This window comes from Pogonomyrmex barbatus, unplaced genomic scaffold (genome assembly GCF_055798465.1).
Source record: "Pogonomyrmex barbatus isolate J1 unplaced genomic scaffold, ASM5579846v1 scaffold6, whole genome shotgun sequence".
In the NCBI taxonomy this organism is placed as follows: domain Eukaryota; kingdom Metazoa; phylum Arthropoda; class Insecta; order Hymenoptera; family Formicidae; genus Pogonomyrmex; species Pogonomyrmex barbatus.
The window spans coordinates 4,192,866-4,213,218 of NW_028297160.1; the positions used below are offsets into that span (position 1 = coordinate 4,192,866).

At 30.1% G+C, this 20,353-nt stretch overlaps 1 protein-coding gene across 8 annotated transcripts in view; it reads right to left on the reverse strand.

Moving 5' to 3' along the window:
- Positions 1-20,353, reverse strand: part of Nmdar2 (glutamate ionotropic receptor NMDA type subunit 2) — a 162,452-nt gene that overhangs the window by 15,567 nt on the left and 126,532 nt on the right. For all 8 annotated transcript variants that reach the window (XM_011641664.3, XM_011641665.3, XM_011641663.3 and 5 more), the window contains 3 exons: positions 12,910-13,139; positions 1,145-1,292; positions 109-292 (listed from right to left, as the gene is read on the reverse strand). In XM_011641664.3, the coding sequence (XP_011639966.2) occupies positions 109-292; positions 1,145-1,292; positions 12,910-13,139 (562 nt within the window). The remainder of the gene's footprint in view (positions 1-108; positions 293-1,144; positions 1,293-12,909; positions 13,140-20,353) is intronic.

Below are 20,353 nucleotides of genomic sequence, written 5' to 3' on the forward strand. Positions count from 1 at the left end.
AATAACAATAATAATAATAATAATACGTATTTTTTAAATATATTGTCCATTAGTTATTGTATACATATTATAATAAATGTCCTTTGTCTCTGTAAATGTAATTCTCACCTAAAAATGCAGTGGGAGATATTATGCCTGTTCTTTTTGCTACAACAATGGCGATACCGGTTTCCATATAAGGTACAGTGAAATCGACTACTGCTTCTCTTTCCGAGTTGATCATCAATGAAGTCATCACCATGTCGGTCTTCCGATTGACTAGATCAGCTATAAGCCCGTTCCACTTCCCATTCTGCATACAATAGTTAATAAATCGTGTCGTTTGTTAAATGTGCCAAAGAATTGACATCAATTGTAAAATTTTTCTTATCAAAAGATATTAAAGATTAGTTACTTTTATGTAATAATGTATATTTACAGATTTTTGAACGTTTATAAAATCATATGTATTTGTATAATTTTACGTTTATAATTGTATAAAACACTGGAAATAATTTTGCATGCTATGTAAAATTTAAATAATTATTTTTTTCATCATTTTGGTGTTTTGGTGTGATCGTAAGTTAATACGCGCTGTAATCTCATAAGAGATGTAAAATCGTGATGATGATTGGAATATACGATAAATAGAAAATTATTTGTTTTTAAATTCGAGCTATCGCTGAGCATAAATATATGTTGCGTCATCGAAAGCAACTTTTGTGCAGCGGAAATTAAACGCGTCGAAAGCGCATTCATGCGTACATCTCATAATAACAGTCATTAATAGTTGGGTCAACGTATGTGCTTGCAGAGAGTTATTATCATCAGATAATTCGGTTTTCAAATTACACAATCCTAAATCTACAAAGTTGCAACAGAATGCAATCTTTCCCCTATTTTTTATAGTTAAGAAATTTACCAAAAGCATAAGGACTTAAAACGATCAGTCATGCCTAAGCCGCATTACATTTTGCTCGCGATGTAGTCGCCTGCTGTAGACATGAAAGGACAGAAATTTTAAGCGTCCAAAAGGAAGAAATAAGCACGCCGTTGCGGATGCGGTAAATGCTTCGCGGGAATTTTCTCGTTGCATTACAAGACACATTTATCTTCCGTGCGACGTAAGTAAGCAGCACCTTTCATGAATTTTGCTCAAGCTCACCTCCAAAGTACCCCACTTGCCGTCCTCTACCCTTACGAGCTCGTAAGTGAAACCAATTTCCTCGGAAAACTTTTGCAGCAGGTCAATGCAAAATCCGCTACAGCATTGATAAAAGCTCTCATTCTTCTGTGCCGATTGAATATCTATTCTGTAACATAAAACGAAAGCTCGTGAACGACAGTATTCGCATCGAATATAAGATATCGCGTGCATTTTATACTCATGTGTACAATTTTTCGGAAGGGAATATAATAAACAATAAGATTTTTGAAATTTTAAGAGAAATTTTTGATATTTATTGTATACAATTCTCGTATAATTTATTGCAACGCTTTATATAAATTTTTTTAATAATTATAAAAAATATATAATACACTAAATTAATTCTTTACAAATATTACTAAAAAACAAAAAATAATTAAAATATTAAATTTATAAAATTTATATATATATTTATAAATAAAAATTGTTGTAAGGTAAATTCTCTATAAGTTGTAATAAAATAAATAGAAAAAATATAAAAACAAATTAAAACATTGTATATTGTTATTTTAAGCAATATTGTAATAAAGTAGTAAATAGAGAGAAAAAGAATATTGGAAAGAAAATATAAAATGATATGATATTTTTATGATATTTTTATGTTGCATTTTGCTATTCTCATCAAAGAATTTATAGTACCTTCACGTAATGCAGACAAAATTCTTTTTAAAGAATAAACTCTTTATAAACATAGAGTAAACATATTTATAAAAAATATAGTCGTTGCATTCTTAAGGAAGAAACTAATGAGGCAGCTTCGGAAAGTTCTCTATTTGAGCATCCTGATTTTCTGCTTTAAGAATTCTTGTATTTGGTCGTTTCTTTACATGATTCTAGTTCACTCTTTATCCCGGTATAAGCAAGATGCAATTAAATTCACCGCAGCTGTGCCATTCGGGTCAGATGTCGTCGGGGCAAAAACTGACGGCCATTGTTGGCCGCCTTTTGAGAAAATCACCCCTTGGAATGAAGCCCTTTCATGCATCTGACATACACAGCTAACAAGATTCGCTCTGAGAGTAACATTAAATTCTTTTGTGCACAAAGTCTAAGTCATGATTAATGTTGATACACTAAAGGCGTTATATTATTAAAATAAACATAGTACAAAAGGTGTAAAAATAGATAGTGAAAGACAACCATATTAAAGATAAATGCACTTTGGTGGTTGGCATGATGTGCAGTTAAAGGCGCTTAAATTGAAAAATATGAAAAAATCGGAGTTTATTTAAAAAATAAGTTCCATTTAATAATCTTTTGACATTTGTATCCTTAAAAATATTATTTTTTTAACATATATTTTTAACATATATTTATTTTTTTTACATATATTTTACTTCTAAATCTTCGAAAAAAAAGAATAAAGAAAATAATATTATTAATTAATAATAATAAGAAATTGAGAATTAAGAGTAAAAAATTCTATATAATCTCTTTATTAAAAATCTATAAAATTCAATTTATTAAAAAAACTGTTTAAAAAACTTTACTCAATTAATTATTACAATCTAAAATGTAACAATTTTTATATAATAAATATAAATTAGTTTTATTACGTTTATAACAATTATATGTGTGTTCATGATAAAATAAAACGAAATAATATTTAAAAGAGCTATGTAATAAATGTTTTTCTATTATAAGCTCGTAAAGATTTGTATAAGTAATATGTATTGTAATTTGTTTCAGATTACAATCAACACAGATTCAATCTATAATATAAAAATTTTATATACACAACTTTATATATATGTATATATATGTATATATATATATGTATATATATATATATATATATATATATATATATATATATATGCACATACACACACACGCGCGCGCGCGCGCGCGCGCGCAAACACACACACACACACACACACACACACACACACACACACACACACACACACACACACACACACATATATATAGTTTATGGAGATATTAAAAGTCAATCAATATATAATTTTTTGAATAATAAAAAGGTTATTTAAAACAAGTTATAGTTCAACATTGAAAATCTATATAGTTTTAATTGCAATATAAATTAAACATATCATCGATACAAGTACACTGTTATACATCTATTAATGATATATTGATAATCTTCGATAGTAAATTGCTTAAATCGATGGGAACAAGTAATAATTGTTCAAACAGTTGTTCCAATGTATTTTATTTTACGGTCGGATGAACGTAGCCGATTCCATCGAAGCGTTACTTTAAATTGCCGATTAAAAGTTTGCCGCTTTACGGATGTCATGCTCCATTTAGTATGGTGGCCGGTAGAGAAACGAATATCTCTTTTTTCATTTTTTATTTTCATTGTACTGAAATATTGGAGTTTGGGTTTGTTAAAAAATATGAAATATTTGAATAATATGTTAATTTTATCGACTTAATAATAAAATAAAATAATAAAATTTGGTACAGTTTGTTAAAAATATTTACTATAATTTTGAAAAGACACATTTACGTTTACATTACGTTTGTAATACATATATATATATATATATATATATATATATAATGTTCTTTGCAACTTCAATCAAAGTATTATCAATTATTTTATTTTCCTTTATCAAATATTTTATTTTTTGTAATATTCGATATGCCACATAATAATGATCAATATAACGATGTTTTTTCGAAACTAGATTTTTTAAGAAAAATATTCTGTAAAAAAAATGACATATAAAACTGGATGATAAATATAAGCGTCTACAACGATATTTTTGGCAGACTTTTGCATTGTTTACGGTGTCGATTACGACATTTTCATTGATGCGCTGACATGATATGCGACACACAAAAATATCAGATTTCAATACCAATACGTGAACGAAATTTGGCATTACGTGCCATCATATCCTTTCTTTTATATCATTTTTCCGATTTTGAGGAACGCGTACAATAGTATGATATTTTTATATATGTGTATTTTGCATTTATAATATTTTTATAACTAAACTTTCTTAGAAAAGAGATTTTCCATCCAAGAAAAAATAATCATTATGTCATAAAAATCTTGTTTAAAATCACTTATTTGCGTAATATATAATAACATAATGTGATTCAAAATGTGTTTACAATATCGTATTGTAGCTATGAACATCAATCGTACTTAAACGTATACCTCTATTGTTGCAAATGGAAATATTTGTTTTTTAAAAAAAAAGATATAAAAAAAACGAAGTCGCATACGGGCAGTAAAGCAAATAGAAGGTAAATATATCGCAATGCGACGGAACGCGAAGTCCCAAAGGAAGTATATGCCGGAATCGGTGATAAAATCGAATACATATTCGTAGGTCAGCTTGGCGACGATGAAACCCAGAAAAGTACCATAGCGGAAACCCTGTCATAAAAAGCTCCGCACTGACATTTATAGCCATTTCTCTCGCAGCGGCGCGGCACGTAAAAGGCGCTCACATTTCGAGCGAGTGCGCGCCTGCTGCTGCTGCTGCTGCTGCTGCTGTTACTGTTGCTACCGAGAAAAATGTAGCGTCGCATTAAAAGCGAGAAGTTCGCGCTCGTAATGCTTTCGACTGTTCAGTTTCAGTCACGTAATGCGTCGGATTAGAAGTGAGAACTTTGATGTTACTCTTCGGAGTCGACACTTTCATGACTTTACGTCACAGCCCGATGTGACGGGCATTACGTTTTCTGCAACAGTTGGTTATGTAACCTTCGTAGATCACGAATGCGCATAAGTTTCGTTAATTTTATGCGATATATTTCGTCGCTTATTAAGAAATTAAGTAATTAAGTATTTGTTTACTTAATAATGTATTAATAATGTTGTCCAATAGATCAGATTAAAGATTAAATCGCATTGTTTCATTTTTCAGCAACATATACTCCTAAATACTTTATTCAAAAATATTGACAAAAATAGATTCTTTAAATATATATTTGTAATAATGATGATTAATTATGCTTGTCAAAAAATTGCTATCTTTCGAGCATTTATCTTTTGCATTTAGCTGATCTACTGCTTTCACTGCATTCATAATTTTAAACTAAACGTAGTATGTGAATAATAGATTGTTCAGCATAAAAGCATTCAAAATTATGCATGCCGAAACATTGGCTGCTGCCACAAATTGTTTCCGACTTCCTAAAACCAAAATCGATAAAGTTATTCGTACCAACTTTCTCATTATTTTGATGTCAATCAATATGTTAATGTATCTACTTTAAAAGACATATGCGACAAGTAATTTACGAACATGTTGTGTAATTCGCATGTTGGTACATGTTATATAGATACACTACTTTTTCATCAAGTTTACGATAATGAAACTATCATTTTCAGAGAACGGAAAGTGAGCTTTCTTCTTTATGTACGTATGCAAAATTATGTATGTATGCAAAATTATAGTAACTCTAAAATTTCATTTATATACTAGCTGTCACTCTCTGCTTACGAATAATGTCTTCGAGATTGAATACTTAGACATCTATAGACATCTTAAACATATAATATAATACTGCAACAAGTATAAGTTTACATATTACGTATTACGTAAAGTTTTTAATACCATAACATAGGTTTAAATTTCTAATAACAATTTAATATGCACAATATAATATGCACATGTGTTAAATTAAATATAGTTCAGTGTTAATCAAGTTTCTCTTACATTAAATATATCCCAATTGTTTTAAATTTGATTAGACATTTGTTGGTTTAAAATTGTATACGGATAATTTTATTTTATATATACAATTCAAATTTTATCCAAATCAAACGGACAAATTTGTTTGTATATTCAGTAATATAATAAAAATTTATATTTTTCTTAAAAGATTTCCTTATTTTTCTACAGTTCTTTCTTCTACATTCTTTTTTCTACAAATATTAATTTTGTAAAAAAAATCCATTGTGTATTTTTCAATAAAATTTATTTATTATATATCAAATAAATATCGTGGAAAGAATAAATACAATGAAAAAATAATTTCTCCGAATCTGTATGTACTTCAGAAAATAATTGTTAACAAAGTTTTGAAGTATGTTCTTCAGTCTGCCGTTTAATTCATCGTATCCATATTTTATCGTATATTCACTGTTCTTTTTTGCGTTACATTCGTGATATTTCTTCTATATATTATTATAATATTGCGTAAACATGGAAACGGTCGACTCTATAAGCTAATTATGTAAAAACTTAAATTATCCAACCGTAAAAATAAACGCATATTCTTGATTTACACGACGAGTGACGCGTGAGATTTCTCCTGCCAGTCGGCAATAATGGAGTGCACTCAAAGTCAGGGACACGTTTGTCTGACAGTAACGCGCGACTACTACTGCAGGCGATGTAATGTAGGATAAAACCGACACGTGTGCGTTTATATAAAACGACATTAATCGCGAACTTTATTTGCGTAATTTTAGTTGGTAGGCGAGCGATGCTCGACATTGATATTCCCAGGGGCACATAACATGCCAACTCCATCCGACTGCAATTGATCTAAATTCTTTTTCATTCTTCATACTGCGAAAAATCGCAAAAAAATGTAAAAATATTATTTCTAAATATACGAACTTTTGACTGTGTTTTGACTGTATACGAACTTGACACTGATTATCACATCCGCGAATGCCGCAAAAATGTACTTTAAATCCACATTGTGAATCGATCTAACGACAGTAATTTGTCACAACGGACAGCCGGTTATCGCGGATCTGTTCTGCCGCATATCAGAAATATGAAAAATGAACGGAGAACTCTTTGCGCCACGTATTGTGGCCGCTTGACGCATGACAAGTAAATCGTTTTCGAAAGATTAAGTGAATAGAAGTGGTGGTACATGATACGCATGTTCTTCCGATTAATCTTTTAATCGAGATCTATTTTCACTTCGACAAAACATGTTTTATAATATTCATGTTTTTATATAATTTTATAAATTATTTTCTGAATTAATTATAATATTTAATAGTTTAAATTAATAAAAATAATAAAAGAAATCAATTAATTTTATCCGATTTAATCCTCTTGATAAAATAACAAATATTTATATTATATTTATCTAAAAAAAAAAGAAACAGAATAGTTTAAATAATTATCTTATATTTTTAAACAATAAAAATTTATAATATAAATATTTCATCAATATTTAAATAATAAATTTAAAAAAGTTAAATAAAGTAAGCTTTTTATTTTATGTAAATTTAATTATTTTGGAAGAGGATAATTAACTTTATTCTCTTTCAAACATATTTTCTCAGCAGCTTCATCTTAAAAATTTTATCGAATTACTCGGTGGTCTGTCAAGCGTGCTACTGCTCTGCGAAAAGTAGATTCTTTCCTCGTCTGCGAGAGTAGAAGGTCGTGTTATAAAGAGCAGTTGAGCTACAAAGAGGATCTTTATCTTCAAGGAGCACTAGACGAGAATTCCGTTAAAGAACTGTTTTTCGTATCGATACAACACGCTCGTACGGACATCCGGGTCTTTGTTCAAGCTTCCGTTTTCGCAATATATTCACGTGGGATTTTCGCACAGATTATCATAGGACAGAAATAGTATCATAACTATCTGAATTATTTCAAATTATTACTTTCGTCTTATGTTCGTCTTATGTATCTTCGTCTTCGTACATATATCATTATCGATTAGTAATGAATTCTGAATCATTGGAATACATTATAGACCGAATTAAAGAAAATTGATTCAATTGTAAGCTAATGAGATATTTGATACGCATATACGTAAATGTTTCAAAGGCTATAAATAAGCATTTTAGATATAACGCATTAAAATAAAGTATACATGTGCGCCTGTGTATGTGTATGTAAATCGTGAATGTATCTTTATCTAAATAAAGTAGCTCGTTTAAATATAGCTAAAATTTAATATTCGTAATATCAATTACGATTATTGCTTTATAGAAACTTTATTGTTGTTTCGTAATGCAGTTCATTCGTATATGCAGTCTATCAATAAAGTTGCATTAGGTGCATCATTAACATTGTCTCACAAGCAAAATGGACGTTGTCCATCATAGTTCATCATCATTAATTAGAATGTTTTTGAGTTCAGCTTAGGTGGTTACAATGTGATATCACATAGAAATTTCAGCTGTTCTTCCTCACTAACTTTATTCTTAGAAATCTGTGTTATTAAAAAGTATAAAAAAATGTTATTACTACATGTAAGTATAAATGAGTATTATTTCAAAAAAATAATAAAAGATGTTCATATAAACTTTTATATTTTTTTTTTATTTCCTCTAAAATAATGTTTGCGTTTATAGGTACAATTTATGTGCTTATGATTCGTAAATGTTAAAATCAAATCAGACATCTCGAAGTTAATCTTCGCATGAAAATACGTTAATGTAATTTCTTCCGCTTTCGACTCGGCTGCATTCCAAATCACGGGAAGAGCATTCTGCAAGAACTCGCGTTTATATTCCACCTCGTATTCAAGATAAGGGCACGGCCTTTATCATTTGTAGGTGTCTCAGCCACTTCTCTCATAAAGGACATCAGTTAATCTAAGTGATTTGCATATTAATACACGAAGATCCACGGCTAGCAGTAGTGTTAGGGATTATAAGTGCGTGGTTTATTATTTAGCATAAGAATTATCTAGTCGTGTAGTTAGCAGGATAGAGAACAATAACGATAAAAATTAAAATAAACATATAAAGAAATTATCGTTTTTAATTGATAAAAACCAATTAAATTATTATTGCTTTTTTCCTGATAATCTACTTCATATAAAAATAAAAAAGATGTGAAAAAAATTTTTTATTCATCAATATAATACAGATATGTACAGAAAAATTTTAACTTATCATAATAAAACTTTAATGAACTCATTGAAATTTCAAGCAGACATATCTTTCTCGAAATAATCGCGGAGAGATAACATTTATTATCTCTTTCGTAGTACTCGTTTAATTGGATCAGAATGTAATCTCTAGGCCAAAGAAAAATTAAAAATGTAACATGGACAAATTGGTATCGGTGTCGACAGTATATCATCGGTGAAATGTTACGCTCAGTGTAATTTATTGCCAATTATTCTGCACCGTGCAATACCTCTACAAGTTTCTTACAGCGCTAATATCAATTCGTTAAGCGAGAGTAACTCTGCTGTTCTCTCAAGCTGCACACAATTAGCAATTAGGTAATTCGCCCCGTTCCCTCCAGCGACTGATGGAATTTTTATTTTTCATTGGCAGAAGTTAGGTGTGTTTCGCGTTGTACATAAAAAAAAGTAATATAATGTGCAGTTTCTACTAATGGTTTAATCTTTTTCAGTATTCTCCTTATTTAAATATGCATCTCTCGTGCATCTGTAGCTCAAATACGTTTCGCTACACAGAATTTATTAACTTAATTAAAATGACAAACATTATTTCATTGGTAAAATAAATATCAAATATGTTTCGCATTCTGTAATAAAGAAGCTTCAAGCGTGTATGTTTTATTTATTACATTTTCATTACGCTTTTTAAATTATAAATAAGTTAAGTTATTAGAAAACATAACTAAAGCAATTCAAATATATTTGAATATATTTGAATATATTTGTAATTTAATTGAAATATAAATATCATGTGATATCTAAGTTTCAATTAAATTACATATTTGAATTGCTTTAATCATGTTTTCTAGTAAGTTTGATGATTTTATTTATGATTCAGAAAGTATAATGAAAATGTAACAAACAAAACATATACGCTTGAACTTTATACGTGTGTGTGTGTGTGTGTGTGTGTGTGTGTGTGTGTGTGTGTGTGTGTGTGTGTGTGTGTGTGTGTGTGTGTGTGTGTGTGTGTGTGTGTGTGTGTGTGTGTGTGTGTGTGTGTGTGTGTGTGTGTGTGTGTGTGTGTGTGTGTGTGTGTGTGTGTGTGTGTGTGTGTGTGTGTGTGTGTGTGTGTGTGTGTGTAAAGTTACTTGTTAAATCTTCTGTTATATTCTATTAATTAATTATTCTTCTGCTATTGTTTACACTCATTTCTTCACTATTACTACAACCTTTAACTTTGCAAATATAATAATATCTTTTTATCATAGTTAATTATAAAAAGAGAAGAAAACACTTTCCGTCGATATTCTCCAATCAGTTGTGTAATAATTTTAGGAATTTTCAATTACCTTTTCCTGAAATCTTGAAAGAAATTTCTGAGAGACAATATGTTAAACGCTATCTCTCCTTCATTATTTGTAGAAGTAATAGCGCGATCAAGCTCGATGTAGTTGTTTGTCTAATTAACTTAAGATTAATTATTTTTAATAACTAAAATGCTTTTATAACATGTTTTTATAACATATTTTTAAAAAATAAATTTTAATTGTGTCAAAAAAATTGATGTTAAATTATTATAAAATTGTAACAATATGTCGCAAAATTAGAAATATTACGAGTAAAATATGCAATAAAATTGATTTTTGAAAATAATAAAAAGATTTATAAGGTATTATATTCGTTCATTATAATTAAAACATAATTAAAGTATAACATTACTTGAAATGTAACAAGTGTTACAATTCAATGTTATATAAAACTATTAAATTGCGGATGTGCGTTTCTTTCAAATTTCCCCGTAGGCAGACTGACTGTGACATCGATAATTGAAGAAAATCGACTTGTATCCATTTTGTTTCCTCCTCTAACGTAATTTCCTAACGCTTTTTCGCATGAGTTGCGTTTCTCTTGAGAGAGAGAGAAGAGTTTTAATTACTTCCATGCTGTTATTCTCGAAAATGCCTTTGGGAAACTTGTCGGCAGGAGCTATTTTTGAAGTGCGATTCGAAGCGGACTCTTGGATCTGACAGGTACAAATACACGTTAAATCGCTGTCTAAATCTTTTTTTTTTCCATTCTCGTGCATCTCAATAACTCGTAATTTCGTATTTGGAGACCTTAGTGAAATAATAATTAAATAACAGAAAGAATATTCCCCAATGTAGAAATACAAATTAAACATTTTAAAATCAAAAGCATAAAATAAGAAAACGTGTAAAAAACATGTAAAGAAAATGTGTAAAAGATTAAAAAATATGTAAACAACAAATTTTTAATTAGATAATTATAAAATTTTGAGGTAAAAATTGTTAGAAATTATGTTACTTTTAAAAATGTAGGAAATGTCTGTAATATTGATTTCCTGTTTAATTATTATCACAACTAATAGCGCATGAATATAATGAATTGCTGGTCTAACAATTTCTTGTTAAAAAAAGAAAAAATATAGCAAAATATAGAGAGTCACTTTACTTCACACTATTTTCAATGAAGTGCTGTATTGTTTTTATACAGAAATAGATTTTTTCGCAGACTCTCGAGTTTACACTGAAAACGAACGCTGTAACAGCTGTCGCATGCACTATGTTGTATAGGGAACGCAAGCAGGGAAGAGTTTTTAACGTATATTACATGACCCGGTTTCGCACAAATAAATACTGTTATATGCAGAGAACGTCTGCTAGAGGCTATAATCCCAAACGATATCGATGATACTCCAAATTGGATAACGACATTCGAGAACACGCTCGATAAATTTTAACAATGCAGCTCGCGTCTAACACGAAGGTCGATACAGATGACCCGATAAAAAAGCAGTATTCGTGTTAGATTATCAAACAAAGTCAGTAAGAATTACTCTTCTTTTTACTTCTGCTGCATAAAAGTTTTATCATACTATGTTCTCCGGGATTAAATGTAACCGATGTCTCGAAGGATTCATAAAAAGCATATGGCAAAATGCTTTTCAATGGATTCATTTACTGCATGATAAACGTCATTATATGCTACTATAAATGTCAACTCCTCGCCCTAATGAAGCGTGAGTATTAGTCTAGCCTAGCCTGTCCAATGCTTTCAAAGGCCCTTTAATTTTGGATTGGATGTGCACAAGGCTTCTTCCAACTTGGTGTAGAAGCGACACATGTACTTTACGAACTCGAACTCTCTTGTAAATGAAATAAGGGTATCCGTGCGCCATAATGTTCGGGCTTAATATTCGGTCTCCGCTAAAAGCAGTGCCAGCACTAAACTTGTCGCAATGAATTGATTTCTCTGAAATATCACTAATCAAGCAGTCATACATTCGTAATATTGACACATTACAGTAATGATACATAAGATATTGAAATCATCAGTATAGAATAATTTATAATATTATGGTAATATATCCTATTAATGATGTTGAATCCTGACTTGTTTTCTATCTATCAAAAACTAAATTTTGAATTAGAGATAAAACAAATTAATTATAGCAATAATCAATGAAAAATTTTATAAATTTATGTTATTTTATGGAGAATTTTATAAATCTATGTTATTTTTTTGTCTTCTTTATTACTACATTATTATTTTATCCAAAATAATAAAATAAAATATAACCTTAATTTTATAAGGAATTGTACAAAATATTAAAGTAGTAATAGTCAGTTTATAGGTCAGACGCTATCTCTTAGTAGTTTCTTGTGATTAAATGCGTTTTTCATCACAATATAACGTAATTTTAGGACAAACGTTAGTTTCTTGTAAAAATCAATTACTAAAAAGTAATATATGTGAAAATAATAATATATAATAATACATGTAATGGGATTATCAATTGAAAAAAGATATATGTTAATAATTATTCATTCAGAATTTCAGATTCATAAATACATGAATATTTAAAGAGTAGATGTATAGCACAGATGAATGTGTCCCTTTAACAAAAGAATTCAATTTCTCATACTTACCCAACCATATCGGAGTCCTTGGCCACTCGACAGTGAACACCGCGATCCACCAGGCATTTTCCGGTCACAGGATCGGGCGGTGCAAGATTGATGTAGGGTGGCTCCTCCAGAAAGGTTATTTTAAGGTGAAATTTTTCCGGCACGCCTTGCGGAGGAGTGTGAGTATTGCCCGGCCAGACGATATCCTTGATGTCCAGACCCTCTTTCTCCCAGGACTTCCAGATACCGATCTGTCGACAAATAACAGAAACAAATATCAAATATGATCAAATATAGTCGCTGTTTTAATAAATCACTCCCAACATCATATAATTAATTTTAGTGTTGAAATTTTAGTGTTGATGTAATTAAAATAAAAATTATTTTAATTCTGATAAGTCAAATTAAATAGTATAAATGCAGCCTAATGAGAATAATATCTAAAATTAATTTAAAGCTCACCAAGTTTGAACATTGTAGAAGAATTTTCTCTCTACAATTCTCTCTCTCTCTCTCTCTCTCTCTCTCTCTCTCTCTCTCTCTCTCTCTTCTCTCTCATCTTTGTAGTTACTCAATTATCTTCTTTCTTTTTTTCTCTATTCGTAATATAACCTTTAATAAGCATATAATTTCCTCTTCTAAAGATACTATTAAAATTTGAAAATTATATTTGACGTAAATCCATTTAAATAATTTAAAAGGTACCTTTTATAAAGTTGTAATTAGCCTTTTAGTGTAGAATATTTAAAAAATTTTTTTAAATATTCAAAACTTTTATTTAATGTATAGCGCTTTACGATACAACTTATATTGCTTTTTTGCTTATATTGCTTTAAATATCGTATCGCTTTACTTGATTGCGTGCAAAATTGTTTTCAGCAGAAAAGAAGTCGGCGATGAATGAAAATATAACATGAAATGGAAATAAAATTACGAAGTTCTTCCTGCACTTCTTTGAATCGCTCCATGACGAATTTGATATGAAAAAATATTAGTTCAACACCAATATATAAACTAAAATTCGTCGTTTACTTCAAGTTGCTTGCATCTCACACGTATATCGTCTCTTACTAGTACGTGCTCGTACAATTTACTCTCTATTCAAAAACTGTATTCGGTAATGGAACACCATTAGTCAACGTCGATAAAAATTTTATAATACATCCATCATTGCTGATGTTATCGACTCAGAAAATTTAATAATAATGGTCTCGTTTGGTAATTTTATTCTATTTATTGCTATAAAGAAAAGAATAAAACAGAGTAGAGAGTACAAACTTAATTACGTTCTAAAAAGAATTTCTTGGAAACAAAGATACAATCGATATCAAACATTAATACGCTAATAAATAAATGTTAGGTAAGGTATGTGTAACCACGTAAAAATAAATTACTCAAAAATGTTAAAAAAAATATGAAGAGCTGATCCCAGATATAATTTAAATATCAATTCTATTAGCACCGTACTTCTTTCTACAATATTTAGAGCGTTATAACTTCGCACAGAACAATTCAATAGTGAATGGGCTAACGAAATGTGAAAATAACGCGGACGTAATTTACGTCGGCAATTAAAACCATTTGCACATATGGCAGACGTTTCCGCACGTTAAAACTTACGGTCGACCCGGGTCATGTAGGTGAAAATACGTGACCGCCGCGTCGAAAAGACATATGGGCGGCACTGAAAAGTGCACTTATGCGTGCTTTTCTGCATGCCTCACATTGCATTCCTAAAAGCTTTGTCAAAAAGTAAAATGTATAAATTTTTAATAACTGAATTCACAAAATAGCACCATCGGAGTGATGACACTAAAAAGAAATAAATACAAAAATGCATATAGGAAATTACAATGATTTATTAATGTATAAATTCTGAGAAATTTTCTACAAAGAAATTTTTTTTGTATAATTTTTGTATAATATATTTTGTAATAAATTTTTTAATATAATTTGTTTTAATACGTTATTTTTAAACAGAGATTTGTATAATGTTTAATATGACTTTTATATATATATATATATATATATATATATATATATATATATATATATATATATGTTTATAATAATAAATAATTAAAGTTTAATAAAAAAAATTTAAACATATCTCATAATAAAAAAATAAATATTTTGCTTCTATCGCAAAAAATAAAACATTTCAATATATTAATCTAAAATCAACATTTTTTAATAATTAAAAACAAATCTCTCAATATGTCATAGAAAAAAATTTTTACATCACAGTTGAAAAAAGGTCAGAAAAATTTGTAGGAATTATTTATTAATTCATGGTCTCTACAAGGCAATATCAATTTTGGCTTTCGTTATATGTTATCGAAAATCGATCTATTCAAATATTTAAAACAAGATAAAAGTTAGTTCATATGTGTATTGTCATGAAAAATCGATACAAAAGTAAAATTATAATATAATATTTTGTAAAAAATTTAAAATATATAATTTTTGTATAAAAATTGTAAAACTGATTTTAATTTTAGAAGATGCAAAAAGTTTTATTTCTTTTTTTATTTCTAAAAAAATAAAACATTGCTGTATGAATACTATACAATACACACACACACACACACACACACACACACACACACACACACACACACACACACACACACACACACACACACACACACACACACACACACACACACACACACACACACACACACACACACACACACACACACACACACACACACACACACACACACACACACACACACACATGTACATAGTTAATATTTTACATAAAATATCTATAATCCTATAGTCTTATAAACCTTCAATGCAATTGATATCTTAATATTACTTTCTCAAAAATTGTTATATATTTAGTTCAAAATTTTAAATAGAGTATATTTATTTCTATCATACTTCATCGACTATTCATTGACTCTCGTGCGATGCGCTTAATCGAGTACATTTGAACGCGAATTGATTTATTCCACACATTCCAAACGTTCCATTCAAAGAGGTAATTTTATGGCGATGTGAACAAGGGACCAAACTAGGCCAGTTTATTTACATCACGTTCTCACTGCTCTGTACATTTCCGTCATTTCATCATATGCATTGCGCGCTATTGTCAGCGTCAAATCGTCTGTCAGACCGTCAAAATTTATTTGATGATCATGTACTACAGCGAAGAAAGTAAATGACTTCTTGTAGAATATATAGCAACTTTCCAGGTGCAAAGGACCAATAAAACGAAATTGCATCGTTCCGGTGTGAGCGTTGCTCAACTTTTGAATATGTAAAGCTTTCGCCGGCGATGCGCGCGAGACATCTACATATTAGAAAGAAACGATACTGCACGGGAGGGTTGCATCGAGCATGTTGCCGTGAAAATTCATATACACGCTCGTGTACGTGTGTATGATCGTACACTTTTTGTCCCATCGTGCGAAGAAACGAGAAAATCAGAACATGCGATCTTTCAATCAAAATCTACCGTTCTCTCTGGAAAGACTGAAGATTATCCGAGAGATTTACGCATTTGTAATTAAAAGCTGACAACTTGGCGTTACATGCATTCGGAACTTTTCGCTCGCATGCCCATCGACCGTGTCTCATAGCGGTGAATTAATATGCACGCAGACGCCGTTCTGTACGCCATCTTGTATGTTCTGTTATAGAAAATCCTTTATTTATCGGAATTACGTCAAGCGTATACGTATTTATATGCTACATCGTTACATAAAATCTAAGCAAGATTAACAAATATGATGTCAAGTAGGATGTTCGACAAACAAAATCGCGTTTTGAGAGAATACAAAGAATGATCATAAATTTCATGACATAATTTAAACTCTGAGAGAAATATGAGATCATATAATAAAAAGAATAAAATATATTATATTTAGTTCGCGATTTTTATTTAATGTATAAATAAAGTAATTAACAATTAAAATAATAATTGCAACATTAATTGTAATGTTAATTGTAACAAGTCCAATTTGTTCCTGGTACTGCAATTATAAATGAATATCTTCCAACAAATGTTGTACATTATTATTTCTTTCTTCATGGATCTGTGTAAGTCTGCAATCATAAAAATTACATTTTAACTCAGTAATATCAAACAAAATAATACGTATTTCCTTCTGCTTTGCTCGTTACTCAGCTTAATTTAAATCGTGGATATAATGCGAGCCAGTAAACCGCAGAGAAGATACGGAAATTAAACTTTCGCTGAGAAATATCTCGCAAAACGTCATGTGCAATGGCGTCGGCTACAAAGCGCCGGTGATAAAATAATGACTACATTAACATGCTATGAATTAATAAACAGATTACAAGTTCATTACACGAGTCGAGATTATATCGAGTTAACTGTGCCGCATGATATGCCATACGCGTTCTTTGACGTTGATATCCCCTGTCATATTTCTCTCTATCATCGCAATAGCAAATATTCTTTCCACGCAAAATTAACGTGATATACCGTTAAATCTTATGGTATTTCCTAATTATCGTGTTCTTGTTGCATCCTTTGCTAATTATAAGTTACCCTACCTGTTTAGTTCGTGACACGTTAGCAGTTACATCTTGTTAATCAGTTTATCGCTTCGCGGCGAAAGCCAAACTTTCTACAATAACCATAGCAGTTATAGTAATGAGACAATGAGGTTGATATATTGAGTGTATGTTATGATCATCTAAACATTCTGAATATTACGTATTAATATCATCTTAAATGAATTTATTAATTTTGTACTCATATTTTTGTTTTTACGAAGAATACAAGTTATATATATTTTGAGATATAATCTATATTTATAGTAGATATCTAATATAAGTAACATAAGATTAAGCAAAAAGATTACAATATAGATATTCGTAAATTAATAATTGCATATAGAGAATTTATGAAGGCAATTCTATAAATATTTGAAATAAAACACTACAAACCTAAATTTTTAAATTTCATGTTTAATTTGAAACGTGTCTGCATGTTCAAAATTTTAAAAAAATTTATATGTTACAAATTGAACATCTCTCTCTCTCTCTCTCTCTCTCTCTCTCTCTCTCTCTCTCTCTCTCTATTCATCTATCTAAAGAAACATCGATTTCCACTTAATGCAAGAGCCCTTAGCTTTTCAATTTAACCATCAAGAGAACATTTTCAACGTGATCCTTGACCGTCATTCTTCCGTCCCTTCTTGGATTACGACATTCGAGATACGTTTAACAATTTAACTGTGCGTGACGCAAAAAGTCACAGAAAAATTCATTGTACTAAGAACAGTGAGCTCGAAAAGGTTAATTGTCCCGCCAGGATTTTGACCGCGACATAAAGCTACGACAATGGCTATTCCTTCGATAAGCCCGGTCAGGTCAGGGGAAACGGGGATTACAGTTATACATTGTTCGCGTTTTACTGGAATCCTTCGCGACGATACATCGCACAGTACTTGGCACGATTCCAACCATCCCGTTAGATCCGTTACGCTTCTCTAATTTGCAAAACTTTCGATTTAAATTTCCGCATAGAAACATCTTCCTCAGAAGAATGGACAATTTTGGAGTTTGTCTAGGGACCAAAATATCCTCAGGAGCATCGCAATCGAGAATGTAAAGGGAAAAGAACGTAATTCAAGAGACTTGGCAGGAGAAAACGCATACCCGGCACGTGCACGCCTCGCGGTGCTATTTCCGACGGAAGTTCGGCGAGTTATCGCACTCTAAATTGCCGGCGAATGAGGATTTTTTTGTTATCAAATAAAATGCCTTACACATTATAGTTACGTATTGTTTTTTAACCTCTTTCTTACGAAGTTATATTAGTATTTTGTTGAATCAATTTTTTCATAATTAAACTGACTATTATTAATCAAATAATAATTTTCTTAATTAATCAAATTTAAAATATTGCAATGTAATTAAAAATTTTACATTATAAGAGAAAAAGGAAATACATCCAGAATATATTTTAATAATATTTAATAAATAAAAATAGCTTGAAGTAAAATAATTTGTTAAGAGTAAATAATTATATGCGAGGATACGTGAATCAATGTAATCTGTAAATTGTAATTTAATCTGTAAAAAAAAGATGAATTTGACGCAATGAGATTTATTTAGAAATGAATGCTATTTATATTTATATAAATTAAATTTTACATACAAATATGCAATATGATTAACTATATCGCAGATATAAAATAACATAATATAAGTAATGCATTGCAAACCCGATGGCGAGTGTCGTCTAGATAATCTTGTCAAGCAAGCATGATAGATCAATTCGATCTATTTCCCTAGTTTCTCCGTTCTCTGTTCCATAGGCAATTAACACTGTCGATGGGAATAGATGGGAGCGTCGGATAGCGCTATTTGAGCAATTTCGCTAATTAGTTCACAACGCTGTACATAGTAGTATAGTGTTTTAGGATGCACGCGTGCGTCATCATACATGTGTATTACACGTGTGGTACTCGATATCGAAAAGTTTCAAGTGACCACGATGTTATATCATCAATGGTTAATTCCGGAGACAGACTCACACAGTTTCGTTGTTTCCGATAATTGACTAATTACTCGTCCCACGCTTACAACTAATTTAGACGCGGTGAACACCGATTGCTACCCGTTGTGCACGTGTTTGAAAGTTCAACTTGTCTTCCGTTCTCAATATAGTTATGACAAGAAGACTCCAAACTGTAGATAGAAGAAATTCCATGGAATGCCACAGAATATTCTCATTAAAGTGTTAATAACACAAGAGGATTATTACAAGAAGTTTGAAGAATACAAATGTAACTCATTTGACATTACGTTCGTGTTTTCGATGCATAATTATTTATCGTAATAACAGTTTTATGTTATTTTGAAATATATTATAACTTATAAATAAAATATTATAAATAAATAACATATTATATATTTATAATGATCATCTCGGCTGTTCGTTAAATTATCTCCATTATTCTGAGAAATTTCTATATTTCCATTACTATTATATTTGACGGTTTGTAATCCTCATTTATGTCTATTTTTTATTTGTGTTATCATATACATTAAAGAATTCATTCAATTATATCAAATATATTCTAATAATACATTCAGTAAATTGTTCTTCTTTCTTTAGATTTGCTATCCTACAATAATTGATTTTTCTTTTTTGGTCATCTTTTGTTATCTCTTGTCCGGTTTCGCACCAAAGATTCGCAACGTAATCCTATGGATTGCCGAGAATCTCCGGAATCCATTTTTGTTTGGAAGAATATAGGACGCAATGAAAAAAAGCGATATGGCTACAGTGCAGAAATAAAGAACCACTTTAGAGCACTGCACTGGTAGATAGTATTCCACAGATTTTTCCGGTTATCGCTCGATAAAAAATCCAAACGTTTAAGAATAAGATGACCGTCTCCTAAATAGTAACACCTAAAATCCGAAAATGATCACGGTTAAAAATTGATCATTACCATTTGTTAAAATTATT